The sequence below is a fragment of the Euleptes europaea genome, chromosome 3, assembly GCF_029931775.1.
Source record: "Euleptes europaea isolate rEulEur1 chromosome 3, rEulEur1.hap1, whole genome shotgun sequence".
Classification (NCBI taxonomy): Eukaryota; Metazoa; Chordata; class Lepidosauria; order Squamata; family Sphaerodactylidae; genus Euleptes; species Euleptes europaea.
The window spans coordinates 8498396-8512281 of NC_079314.1; the positions used below are offsets into that span (position 1 = coordinate 8498396).

Sequence of the window (13886 nt, forward strand, 5' to 3'; positions counted from 1 at the left end):
TCCATTGGAGGTCAGTGCACGGCACTGAAGTGCATTGACATGCTAAATCACCCGCAGGAGGCACGGCTGCTTTAGTCAGTCTGCTGGAAGGGCTGCAAAAAATGCAGGAGCTGTCTATAAAGGAAGATCCCACTCAGCCAACTCCTCAAATAAGGTCTGCTGTTAAAAAAACAAAACTGGCCAGAAAGTGTTCGGGTGCCTTTGCGAATGGTTCCCTGCTCCCACGGTACCCCTTCCTTCTCACAGATGGTCCTCTAAAAGATTATAAAGATCTCATTATGGGGCACGGATCGCCCCATAATAAGCAACCCACATCTTGGAATCCTCGCCTCGGAGTCTAATACCAGTCCCAGTTGGCAGCAGGAACAAAGTCCCAGTTGGCAGCAGGGGCGAGAAGCGTGGGGCCCGGAAGGGACCACAGCAGGCCACCCAGAGGGTAGATCCCCACCGCTAGATTCTGCCCGGGGTGGATTCGAGCCCAGCCTTCCCTGAGTGAAGAGGCTGGCTGGCCACCATCTTTTCTTCAGTGTAAAATCCTCTTCTCATTGTGGCGGCCAGATATGTGAACAGGCTCTTGTGGGGAGAAAAAGAAAAGGTGAGCTCTTACCACTCTGGACACCCCGGCTGTGTGATTCAAAACGAGGGGGGGGGGACGGGACTAGCCTACCTCACAGGATTGTTGTCAAATCTAGAATTGTGTAGCAGAAATCCATGTATTTCCCCCCATGCTCTAATTAAAAATGAAATACAGCCCTGCTTCCCTAATAGAAATTGCTCCCACCCCTTCGGGCTTGCCAATCTCCAGGTAGGGCACGGAGTTCTCCCAAAGGTTCAACTGATTGTGAGACAATACAGATCCATTCACCAGGAGGAAATGGCTGCTGTGGAGGGCGGGCTTGAGGACCCCTCCCCATACCCCACCCTTCCCAGGCTTCACCCCCAAAGTCTCCAGAAATTTCCCAGACCAACGTTGGCAACCCTAAGTGATCTCCAGACATCAGTTCGCCTGGCAGCTTTGGAGGGTGGGCTCTATGGCATCACATCCCCTCGGAGCCCCCTCCCCTCTAGGCTTGCCAGCCTCCAGGTCATAGCTGGAGATCTCCCGCTATTACAACTGATCTCCAGGCGATAGACATCAGTTCCCCTAGAAAATGGCCGCTTTGGCAATTGGACTCTATGGCACTGAAGTCCCTCCCCTCTCCAAACCCCGCCCTCCTCAGGCTCCGCCCCCCCAAATCTCCAGGTGTTTCCCAACCCGGAGCTGGCAACCCTATTCCCCTCCCCAGGCTCACACCCCAAATCTCCAAGAATTTTCCAAGACGGAGTTGCCAACCTTCTTAACTCTCCTGAGCGGCTATTTGCTACAGAAGGGAAGGGACCCTTTTTTTTTGGGGGGGTACCCATTTCCAGCCCACCCACCCCTTTCTTGGAAAGGGTCCTCCTTCTGCTGACCTGTGGGTGAACAAAACACCCTTCCTTTAGGATTGCCAAATTCCAGGAGGTGCCTGGAGGTCTCCTGGATCTGTTCCCTTGGAGAAAATGGCTGCTTGGGAGGGAAGACTCTATACCCCATTGTACTCTCTCCCCCTCCCAAACCCCCACCCCCCAAATCTCCAGGAATTTCCTAACCCAAATTTGGTAACCCTACCCCTTGCTGGTCTGCTTACTTCCCAGGCCTTCTCAACCTCCAGGGTCCATTCTTCTTTCAGAATAGGCTGGACAGCTTGGATGAACTGTGCCCCAATGTACTGAAAAATGAAACAAAGTCGGGGTAGGGTTTTGTCCAGAGACAAGACAGCGAAGTCCCTCCCGCCACCATCCCTTCAATTCCTAAGAAGAATGGCCAGAAGAACGGCCCCAGCCTCGAGATGGGGACTGGGCATCACACAGAATTACAACAGAAGAAGAAGGAGAAGGAGAGGAAGAAGGAGAGGAAGAAGAAGAAGAAAAAGAAGAAGAAGAACAGTTGGTTTTTATATGCCGACTTTCTCCACCACTTAAGGAAGAATCAATCCGGCTTACAATCGCCTTCCCTCCCCCTCCCCACAACAGACACCCTGGGAGGAGGTGGGGCTGAGAGCACTCGAAGAGAGCTGTGACTAGCCCAAGGTCGCCCAGCTGGCTTCATGTGCAGGGGTGGGGAAACCAACCCGGTTCACCAGGTTAGCCTCCGCCGCTCATGTGGAGGAGTTGGGGAATCAAACCCAGTCCTCCGCTCCAAACCACCACTCTTAACCACACCACCACGCTGGCTGATCTCCGGATAACAGAGATCGGTTCCCCTGGAGAACATGGAAGGTAGACTCTGTGGCATTATACCCGGCTGAGGTCTCTCCCCTCCCCAAGCCCCACCCTCCCCAGGCTCTCTACCCCCAAATCTACAGGAATTCCCCATTCATCCAGTGACTAATAGAACGCCACCCTAGACGGCTTCACTGTCGACAGATGGCACAGACCACAGTAGCGTCCAGCAACACTGGCATCCCGAGATGCCAGCTCTGGGGGTGTCTACCCGTGACCCTCTCACCTCATAGTACTTGGGGGGCGCTTGATATCGGCAGTGACTCCTGCCCAGCTCAAAGGCCAGATGTTCCAGCTTGTCCGTCTGGTCCAGCCGCCCCACACTCTTCTCGATGAAAGACATCACCCTGGCCACAGAGAGAAGGCAGGGAAGAAGAGAGAGACAAGAGGGCACAGCTGGGAGCAGAGCCACCCATGATGTGTACAGCAGGGTTGCCAACCTCAGGTTGGCACCTGGAAACCTCCCAATGTTACAATTGTTCTCCAGATGATCGAGATCAGTTCCCCTGGTGAAAATGGCTGCTTTGGAGAACTCTATGGCTTCATACCCTGTGGAAGACCCTCCCCACCCCAAATCCTCCCCTCACCAGCCTTCATCACCCAAATCTCCAGGTATTTCCCAACCCAGTGATGGCAACTCTAATGTACAGTGAGCCATCTTCAGATTTGGGCAGTGGGGGGGGGGGCAAGCAAGAGACCATTGGTAGGCTCCTTTAAGCAGTGTGTGTTGGGGGAGGTCTGCACATTCAGTGAGTCCTGGGGGGCGGGAGAGGTTTTGGAGCAATACCACAACTGACTGGTGACCACCACCCTCTTGCCCCAAGAAGCGTTATCAGCTCTAATAAGGGAGCCAACTTTGCCTTGGGAAATTCCTGGAGATTTCAGGGTGGGGCCTGGGGAGAGCAGGGTTTGGAGAGGGGAGGAATCTCCCTGGGTACAACTGCCCTCCAGAGCAGCCATTTTCTGCAGGGGAACTGATCTCGTGTCATCTGGAGATCAGTTGCGATTCCAGGAGATCTCCAGGCCCCATCTAGAGGATGGCAACCCTATTGGGGCAGTGTAATGTTTCCCTTTTCCCCCTGCGCTGTCCTTCTCAACCTCAACAAAATTACCCTAGAGCCTGCACTTGCAGAAGAAAAAAAATTGTGTCAAATAATAGTGCCAAAATATGATCTAAGCAACATTCCTGAAGCGTTTAAAGACCGTGTACAGAACAGATTTGCATTATTAAGTTCAAGTGAAGGTGAACCAGAAGAATTATAGGTTGAAACCAGGCATATTATCAAGGAAGAATGTGCAAAGATTATTCCTGAAGCCAAAAGAAATGAAAAGCCTTCATGAAACTCTTAAAATTGCTAAAGGTAGATGAGAAGCAAAAATAAAAGGTGACAGAAACAGAATCAAAAGTCTAAATACAGCATTCAAGCAATTCTTCTGATTTCTTGGTTGCAGTTACTTCATGGCTGCCCTTCCCAGGCTCAATCTCCTTCTGGTTTCTTGGTTGCAGTCTGTCTTTTGGTTGATGATGGAACCAAGGAACAGAAAATATTGAACAATTCCAATGTTTTCATTGTCACCCTTAAAGTTGTGTAATTCCTCAGTACTTATTACTTTTGTGTTCTTCATGTTCCGCTGTAATCCTGCTTTGGCACTTTCTGCTTTAACTTTCATCAGTAGTCATTTCAAGTCTTCACTATTTCCTGCCAGTAATGTGGTGTTATCTGCATATCTCAAATTGTTAACGTCCCTTCCGCCAGTTTTCACTCCTCCTTCATCTAAACCTAATCCAGTTTCCTTATGATATGTTCTGCATACAGACTGAAGAAACAGGGAGATAAAATACATCCTTGTTTGGGACCTTTGCCAATTGGAAACAATTCCATTTCTCCATAGTCTGTCCTAACAGCTGCCTCTTGTCCAGAGTACAGGGTGTGCATCAGAACAATCAGATGCTGTGGCACACTCATTTTCTTTAAAACCAGCCATAGCTTTTCATGATCTACATAGGTGGTTTATGCATGGGAGTTTTACCTGAGGTTCATTGCTTGGTAGACCCACACTTTCCTGTTGGGAATCTATGCACCAGCAGTTTCCAAGCTCAAAGTCCCCACCCCTTTAAATGCTGCTTTGTAATTGGCTTACTTTGTAGAGCTTATTGTGAGAGAAAATCTCCCCACCCCCACAAACCCAATTGCTGCATTAAAAAAGTATTTTAAAAACAAAAAAACGGAGCAATCCCAAGGACTTCAGCTCAAGGGATTGTTTTTCTGCTCTGGATCTCTAGTCCCTCCGCCCTCAGTATTTTACCCATATGTGCCCATATTATTAAAGGGGGGGGGGGAATTAGAGCATGATTATTTAAAACATTTCTAGCCTGCTTTACTCCCAAGGAGACACCAAGCGACTAGAAGGCCATTTTAACAACCTCTCCTCCTTTCCCTACTGGAAAGCGTGCTTTGCATTAAGACATCACTACTTCAAGGGCTGCTACTATAAAATTCTGGCTAAACCACAACTGTGTATCTTGCAAAGCCTGAGAAACTGAGACCGCTTGGGCCAGCGTGCCGGACCGTCCTTTTTGAACACGGTCCCTGGGGAGAAATATATGGGAAATCTTTGCTTGCATGTCAGAATAACGCAGAGGATTCTGCAAAGATGCACATGGAAAAAGTGGCGGCATCTGCACCGGCTGCCGGGACATCCTAGCCAAGAAGGGTCCCCGATAGCCATCCTGCACACTGTAAACACTGGCAGTTGAAACAGGCCTCTCCTTTTGTTTACTCCCCGTTTGACATGTTTATGTTGCTCCGAAATGTCAGTTAAACAGACTTAACAGGCTGCTGTGAACTGAGAGCTGTCTCTGGGACGCCTTGTGCAGGCAGGCGGAACCGTGAGTAGAGTTGCCAACCTCCAGGTGGTGGTTGGAGATCTCCTGCTGTTACAGCTGATCTCCAGTTGATATAGATCAGTTCCCCTGGAGAAAATGGCCGCATCGGACTCTATGGCACTGAAGTCCCACCCCTCCCCAAACCCCACCCTCCGCAGGCTCCGCCCCCAAAATCTCCTGGCCATGGCAAAGAGGGACCTGGCAACCCTAACCTAAAAAACCCTCTTCCAGCTCTCAATGGTGTAACTCATTCCCCCGCCCTCAAATATTCTGCAGTGCTACTAAGTGGAAGCTCTGACCTGGAGAGCCCCAGGCTAGCCTGATCTTGTCTGATCCCAGAAGCTAAGCAGAGTCCTGGTGAGTATTTTTAGGGGGGCCACCAAGGAAGTCTAGGGTCACTCCACAGAGGCAGGCAGTGGCAAACCACCTCTGAACATCTCATGCCTTGAAAACAGGGTTGCCAAGGTCCCTCTTCGTCACTGGCGGGAGGTTTTTGGGGCAGAGCCTGAGGAGGGCGGGGTTTGGGGAGGGGAGGGACTTCAATGCCATACAGTCCAATTGCCAAAGCAGCCATTTTCTACAGGCGAACTGATCTCTATTGGCTGGAGACCAGTTGTAATAGCAGGAGCTCTCCAGCCACCACCTGGAGGTTGGCAACCCTACTTGAAAACCCTCCGGGGTCGCCGTAAGTCAGCTGTGACTTGGGGGTGGAGTCTGGGGAGGAAAGGGACTTCAGTGGGGCACAATCCCACCTTCCAAAGCATCGGTTTTCTCCAGGGGAACTGATCCCTGTCATCTGGAGATGAGCTGTAATTCCAGGGGATCTCCAGGCCCCACCTGGAGGATGGCATCTCCACCCAGCACAGTCCAACTACCACTCTCTGCCAACAGCCCAGATCCAAACTCCTAGCTGTTAATTGGTAGGGTTGCCAGCTCCAGGTTGGGAAATACCTGGAGATTTTGGGGGTACAGCCAGAGGAGGGTGGGGTCTGGGGAGGGGAGGGACTTCAATGCCATAGAGTCCAATTGCCAAAGTGGCCATTTTCTCCAGGTGAACTGATCTCTATCGGCTGGAGATCAGTTGTAATAGCGGGAGATCTCCAGCCACCCCCTGGAGGTTGGCAACCCTATGCCCAAGGGATAGGGCAGAGGCTCCCGGTGTCTCCTTGAATGGAGCGCAGAGATGCTCCAGCATGTTTCAAGGAGGCTTGGCCTGGCCAGCAGCCCCACATCAACATGCAGGCATTTGGAGGATGTATTTCATTCCTCTGTGGCCTCTTGGCCACCGGCGGTCCAGGCGGTGTGGCTCCGGCCTCGGAAACAAAGGCGAGGGGAAGGCAAACCTGAGGCCGTGAGCCTGAAGCTCTTTGCTCATCTTCAGTTGCTGGAAATCGCCAACGTCACGGAAGAGGAAAAAAGCGTCCTGGCATTCTGGGTGGGTCTCAAAGAGTCTGGAGGAGAGATGAGAGAGGAGGCAGTCAAGACAAGTGCAAGATGATGTCCTTGGCAGGGCCGGCGTCAGCATGCTGGGTGGTGGGGCAGCTACCAGGGATTGGGGGGGCCACTGTGGTCAACAACCCCTTTTGCTGGTTTGCTAGTGTGCCACCAGGCTCCCAGCCACACGCCCTTGCCACTGCCACGGGGGGAAGGGGTGCAAGAGGCACTGAGCATGGGCAGCGGGAGAGCTCACAAGTAGGCAGGGGCATGCGGGCGGGTGGGAGGGAAGGGGGCATAGAAGGGGGGCTGGAAACTTCTGTCTGGGGCCCCTCAAAACCCGGAGCCAGCCCTGATCCTCGGGAAAATAACAGGGAGACACCTGCAGTGGTGCAAACAGTGCACACTTTGCTAGGGTTGCCAACCTCCAGGTGGTGGCTGGAGATCTCCTGCTATTACAACTGCTCTCCAGCCGATAGAGATCAGTTCACCTGGAGAAAATGGCCGCTTTGGCAAGTGGACTCTATGGCACTGAAGTCCCTCCCCTCCTCAAACCCTGCCCTCCTCAGGCTCCTTCTCAGGCTTCGCCAGTGGCGAAGAGGGACCTGGCAACCCTACCAATAGGTCTTAAAGAGTACTGTGGAGGGTGATGCATCTGCTTAGGCAATCTTCTGGCTTATTTAAAGCTTGGGGGCTGCGGTCCCATCCGTGGAGGGCTGGGTTTTCCAGGAATTCCTGGAAAGGATCACGAAACTCCTGAAAAGAAACTCCTTCTCCTCCTCCTCCTCTCCAGGAGCGTCAGTTGTGCCTGACTGCAACTGAAGATAACCCACTCCAATTTAAACCACACTTCCAACCTGAACTGCTTCTGAGTTTACGAGCAATGATGACACGTCTTTTCCTGCCAGGAGGGTGAAAGCATCTGGCAGCCAAGCGGCCTTTTAATGCCTTTTGTACCGCCCCAGATTTCCTTTCCATTTCTTTTCGGTCAGAAATAAACCGACAATTTGGCAGTCCCAAGCCTGTCCAACAGAAGGCGCGGCTGAGCACAGGGACAGGCAGCTCCGCATTGAACCGCGTTCCTGACATGCGTTTGTGCATTATTTCCCACCGTGTAAATGATGAAGGAGGGGAGGACTGAACAAATTGCTGGTGCCGGGAGGGAAGCAGAAAAGAGAGGGGCCAATTAAGGGAAAGCTTTCCCCCGGGGTGCTCATTGTCCCTGGGTCACCCGGGGCGAATTCCACAAAGGCCCCCATTGGTACTGCCTTTTTCATCCCAGTACTTTTCTTTTTGCTCTCGTTCCTACCCTTCACTTCCAGGGGCGCTGAAAAAGCCCAGACTTTGATATTGGGGTGCAGGATGTGGCAACCCAGAACTTGTGAACACCTGAAGCTGCCTTATACCGAAGCAGACCCTTGGTCCATCGAAGTCAGTATTGTCTACTCAGACCGGCAGCGGCTCTCCAGGGTCTCAGGCAGGGGTCTTTCCCATCACCTACTTGTCTTGTTCCTTTAACTGGAAATGCCAGGGACTGAACGTGAGGCCTTCTGTGGCTTCGTCGTGGTTTTTTAACTTGGAAGTAAGTTACTAGCTCCTATGATTGCACTGAGAAACTCACAGCCATTTCCAGGACTTTCACAGGGCACATACACCATTCATTCCCCTTTACACAATTATGCTCAATTTTAGAGTAATGTATCTCGCCTGGCACCCACCCAAAAAAGCCTGGCTTTTGTTACTTGGAATCGTACCAAAATTTCTCTCCTGAAATCCCCCCCACCCCCGGTGCTTCCTAAAATTCCCACGCAGGGAAAGAAGAGAGCAAACCACCAATTTCCACCTGCGCCATCAATTTAATCACTCAGTGACATATAGTTAAGGCGGTCAAGCAGGGAAGCTTAACAAAATTTTGGCTCCTGTTTTCTGCTATTCCAGGTTGTCTCCCTCCTTGCAGTGAGGGAGCTGTAAACTGGACATGCTGGGCCCAAACCCGGCTGGGGCTTTAGACACCCCAAAACATGTGTTTTGAACACTTCCCTGGCTGGGAATCAAACCGAGGGTGCTGCAGAAGCTTGGGCGCTAGACAAGCAAGGAGAAAGAAGAGAAGAGGAAGAGTTGGTTTTTATATGCCAACTTTCTCTACCCCTTAAGGAAGAATCAAACAGGCTTACAATCACCTTTCCTTCCCCTCCCCACAACAGACACCCTGTGAGGTAGGTGGGGCTGGGAGAGCTCTAAGAGAGCTGCGACTAGCCCAAGGTCACCGAGCTGGCTTCATGGGGGGAGGTGGTTGTGGGTTTCCTTCATTGTGCAGAGGGTTGGACTAGATGACCGTGGTGGTCCCTTCCGACTCTATGATTCTATGAGTAGGAGTGGGGAAACAAATCCAGTTCACCAGATTAGCCTCCGCCGCTCATGTGGAGCAGTGGGGAATCAAACCTGGTTCTCCAGATCAGAGTCCACCGCTCCAAACTACCACGCTTAACCACTACACCACACCGGCTCGCTGGTGGCTAATCCTTTTGTGTGGAACCCCTGCTTCTGAGCCAAGCCCCGTATTCTCAGCACAGTCACACCAAGCTTTCAGGAAGAAGATTTTACTTCCAACGGCTTGCAAGAGGCTCTTGCTTATGTAAGAATTCCTAGGAACACCACACTGCTTGTTTCCACAGGCACAAATAAATAAGTCTTTTCAGCAGTGGAGTGGGAACGTGATCCCGCCCCTGTCCAGGAGAGGCTAGATCACATCCCAGAAAAGGACGGATTCCCTCTAGCTCCTCTGCCTGCAGCCGCTGTCCTCTGGCTATTGCTACCCTCCTCCTCCCCCAGGGACAACATGAATCAGCCAGACAAAAAACAGGCCCCCCAGGAGGACGTGAGGCATGCCGCCGCTGCGTGGGGCAATTCGAGCAGCAGGCCAGGAGATCCGCGGGCAAGATAAAAGGGCACACCGACCATGGAGGCTGAAGAAGTGAGGCCCGATCCCTTTGCCAAACAGAAGGGCAGCGCAGCCTCTGGGGTTTGAGAGAGAAAGCACTCCCGAGCTTGTACCATGTGCATTTGCTTCACTCCTGCCGGCCTACCCCACCCATCTGGGACTCTAAGGAAGTGGAGATCGGTCAGAGGGTGCACGACACATTTCTTGTTCAGAATTTAAAAGTATTTGCGTTTGCAAAGTGAAATCGAGAATGGCACGTGCCCTGCACAGAAGGGAACCCAAAGCCCTGAGTTCCAGCCCTGGGACGAAACCCTCAGAATCGGCAAACTAGCTTTTTGGTGGTCCCTGCAACAGCCAGACAGCCACCCTGGGAGTTGGTCCACATAGTTCCCATTTGGCAGAAGGAAAGCTGAGGCTATCAGTATGTGGCAGAGGCTAAAGAGGAAGGAGGAAACCTCCTTGGCAGTAGAAGGAACACTTGTAGTCACAGAGGTTCTGCAGCAGCATTTTGACAGCCCTTGCTGATACCCTGGAGCTACAATTACGTTTTATGCTTTTAAAAAAAACATCAAAGATCATGCACAAAAGTAATGGGAAGACATAGGGGAAACCACAGGAATCTGCCCGGTTGTCAAATGATGTCCATTAAAACTGAGTGGATTTCCAGCTTAAGCAGCAAGAGGGACCAACCGGTCATCGTTCCAGAGAGAACAGGTGCTTCCGCAGTTCAGGGCTGGAAAACTGAGTGTGGTGCCATCTGGCAGGGTGCTCCAGGGATCCTACCCAGGGAGCAAGGCCGGCCATAATGGGGCAGTTTGACCTCCCGTGCAGCAGCAGGCAGCTGTTGGAAATGGGGCAAGAGTTCAGTCTGGGGATGTAGCAGAAGGGTGAGCCGATCGTGAAGATGGCAAGGAGGAATGAGGAGCAGGGAAAGAGGCATGGGGACCCTTCCCACTTCAGAACTGCCCTGGAGGAAGCTGGATCATGGGGCCCCCGGGGTGCAGGCAGGGTCATGGGGCCTACTTCACCTGGACCCCTGCTGCAACCATGAGGAAAAATGGATGGAGCATGTCAGGACTCAGCAGTGGCCTATTTGGGAAACTGTCCCAGGGAGTTCAAGGGCCAGTATGTCAGATATGAAGCTTTTCCTGCTGGAAACTGAGATCTGAAGTCTGAAGATCCAGTGATCAGGATTGTGGGTCAGACCCCACTGATCTGTTCCATTAGCGGAAATGCTTTCCTCCAGCAGAAGGAGCCCCCACCAACCCACCCAAGAAGTCGCTCGGAAGAGTTTCTTGCACGGGGGAAAGTGACTTATTTAACGTTTATAGCCCACCTTTCCTCGTAGTTCAAAGCGACTTGCAATAAGAATTAAATTTTAAAAATTTCAGTTAAAACCCAAACTGAAATAGCAAACCCTACTTTTCTCCTTGCAGGGGAGGAAAGTCCCTCCCTCCTAGAGAGACAGACCAGTGGGATCCAGCCTGCATTTGTAGAAGACTTCATTGCAGCTCTGGTGATCCACACGTTGAAATGCAAAATATGATATTGGTGATTGAGCCAGTGTTTTAAAAACGAGACAGCTCTGGCTAGAGAGAGACACACACACACAGAGAGAGATGGGTGGTTATAAAAGAGGTGTTTCTGGTTGTCGATGTACTGCCTTCCCCCACACACAATTATTTGGTATTGTTTTCAGAGGCAGCCAAGGGGGCAGAAGAAATGTATGTACCGCAAGCAGCAAACCGTCTTCCTAGCACTCTTAAGAACCGTCGTCCGCTGGATCGTTGGCTGAACACGGCGCAGCTGCCTTCCGCCGAACCAGACCTGTGTTCTCTCAAAACCAGCAATGACTACTTTGACCAGCAGTGGCTTTCTAGGTGTTTTTCACATTACCTCCTCACTGGAGATGCCGGGGATCCAACCTGGGACTTCCTGCATGTGAAGCAGATGCTCCATCCCCAAGTCAAGCTCCCTCCCCAGCAAGGCTGAAACTGTGGATTCAGAAAGTGTGTGTGTGTGTGGGGGGGGGTCACTTTGCCAGGTTGGAAGAAGACAGCAACCCAAGAGATCATTCAGGGCTCTGATTTCTGCAGGGTGCCTCGGAAAGGGCTGAGCAAACCGCCAAGTCCCTTCCGCTGCTGCCTGTGTCTTCGTTTGCTTTCAAGCCCCTGTGCCTTGGCAGTGCCGTGCCCTATGCGGGCAGACTGGCAGGCTCCCTGGCTCTCCTGCGCCAGCCCCAAGGCACCACAGAGCCTGGGAATCGATTGCCATCCTGAGCGGCAACTACAAACGCCCACTTTCTGCTGGAATTGCCCTTTCTAAGGACCGAGCCAAAAAGAGATGTCGGGGAGGGTGGAAACCACACCATCAGCAGCTGTTGGCCCTTCCCCCAGAAGCCATGGCTCTCGGAAGCAGAGGCAGGAGGTTATCACAATTACACTGTGTGGAGGGGTCTGCGAAGGCTCACTCGGACCAGCTCTGTGGTCTGGCGATGCAGCCTCACGTCCCTCTCTGTCTTCCAAGCCGCCATCTGATTCCCTCCTGGGTAGAGTTGCCAACACTGGGTTGGAAACTCAGTTGGGTATAATGCCTTACAGTTCACCCTCCAAAGCAGCCATTTTCTCCCAGGGAACTGATCTCAGTCATCTGGAGATCAGTAGGGTTGCCAACCTCCAGGTTGTACTAAGTTGTATTGCTTTTGTTTTGTGTTCATGTTTATGCCGTTATACTGCATTGTATTATTTGTTCATATAGTGGCCCCGAGGAAGGCTGTTTTAAGCCGAAACAGAACGGAAACCTCTGCTGACAAGTTATTTTACCTCTTGGAGAAAAGGACACTTTCCTAGTCAATTTCCTAGGGCTGACAATGTTTCCTTTTCGTGGCAATTGTATGTTTTTGATTTGGACATTGTCCATCTTTGCACTATATGTACGACGAATTTTATAATCTCATTGTTGGTGATAAACTACGTTGTTTGCAGCATATTGCTGGTTTGTTGTTTGCTAACTTAACTTACAGCACGCTAATTTTTGTTTGCTATAACCTCCAGGTACTAGCTGGAGAGCTCCTGCTATTACAACTGATTTCCAGCCGATAGAGATCAGTTCACCCGGAGAAAATGGCCGCTTTCGCAATTGGACTCTATGGCATTGAAGTCCCTCCCCTCTCCAAACCCCACCCTGCTCAGGCTCCACCCCCAAAATCTCCCGCCAGTGGTGAAGAGGGACCTGTTGACCCTAAGAGATCAGTGGTAATTCCGAGAGATCTCCAGGCCGTGGCTGCAGGTTGGCAACCCGAGTCCTGGGGTGAATGGGGTTCTTGGGCTGTGTGAAAGGAACTGCTGTACCCGTGGGACCTCTGTGCGCCACAAAGCCACAGACCTCCGAGCTCCGGTTCTCAGCATCAAAACCCTTTCCTTACCTGATGAAGACGATCACTCCCACTCTGGCAATGTCTTTGTGCAGGATTTCCCAGGAGGCCCGAATCAGCTCCTTCTGATCCTCCGAAAGCAGGAAGGGTTCTTTTGGCTCCTCACCGCCCCTGCACTCCGGATCCGTTTTCAAACCCAGTGCACCTTCCGGTGACGGGCTCCTCTTCTCTTCAGTGACTGCTGAATCTGGATTGACGTTTGCGCTGGATAAGGTGCACCCCATGTCTCTCCTGCGACTGGGCACGCAGGGTATTCCCCCCCCCCACCAGCTAAAAAGAAATGTAAAGTGTTAGATGCATGGAGTAGGAATGTACCCTCCTACACAAGAGAGGGCATCCCAGTTACATCGCACCAAGAAGAAAAAACGAGCGTGACACTTCTTCATACTTAAATGCAGCAAATGTAAAAATACACGGCTGTTTCTTTCCTTTTCACACCACCATAAATCGCTTGGAAAGTAGCAATGGGCTTGGTAGCTCAGCTCCTGCTTTGGCTGTCTAAGGTCCCAGGATCAATCTCTGCCAAGCTCTCAGGTTATGCAAGTGATGAGAGAAACACTTCTTCTGCAAAGCTGCTGCCAGTCGGAGCACACAACCCGAGCTAGTTATGCTGAAGGCCAGACTCAGCATGAAGCAGCTTAAAGAGGAAGTTGAACCTACAACCCACTAGTCCAAGCCCAGCCCTCCAAGGGCCGATTCCACATATTCAGAAGGACACCACTGTAAAAGACACACGTGCGCGCAGAGCAAGGGTTAAAGAAACTTGTCTGGGGAGGGGGTTTGAAAACCCAGCAAGGGAAAGAAGAAGCGGTGGGAGCTCTCTGCTACCACCTGCAACCTCTCCCACCTAGGGACAGTTAGAGGTTTTGCAGGGGGCTGCTTGGAAAGCT

The 13886-nt window shown here is 51.6% G+C and overlaps 1 protein-coding gene across 1 annotated transcript; it reads right to left on the reverse strand.

The window, feature by feature from the left end:
• Positions 1 to 450: 450 nt before the first annotated feature.
• LOC130475713 (neuroglobin-like) lies at positions 451 to 13220 on the reverse strand. The gene is made up of 5 exons (XM_056847548.1): positions 12988 to 13220; positions 6532 to 6639; positions 2528 to 2648; positions 1668 to 1748; positions 451 to 573 (listed from the first exon to the last, which is right to left on the reverse strand). The coding sequence occupies exons 1-5, from the start codon at positions 13218 to 13220 to the stop codon at positions 451 to 453; spliced, it is 666 nt and encodes a 221-aa protein (XP_056703526.1).
• Positions 13221 to 13886: the final 666 nt, after the last annotated feature.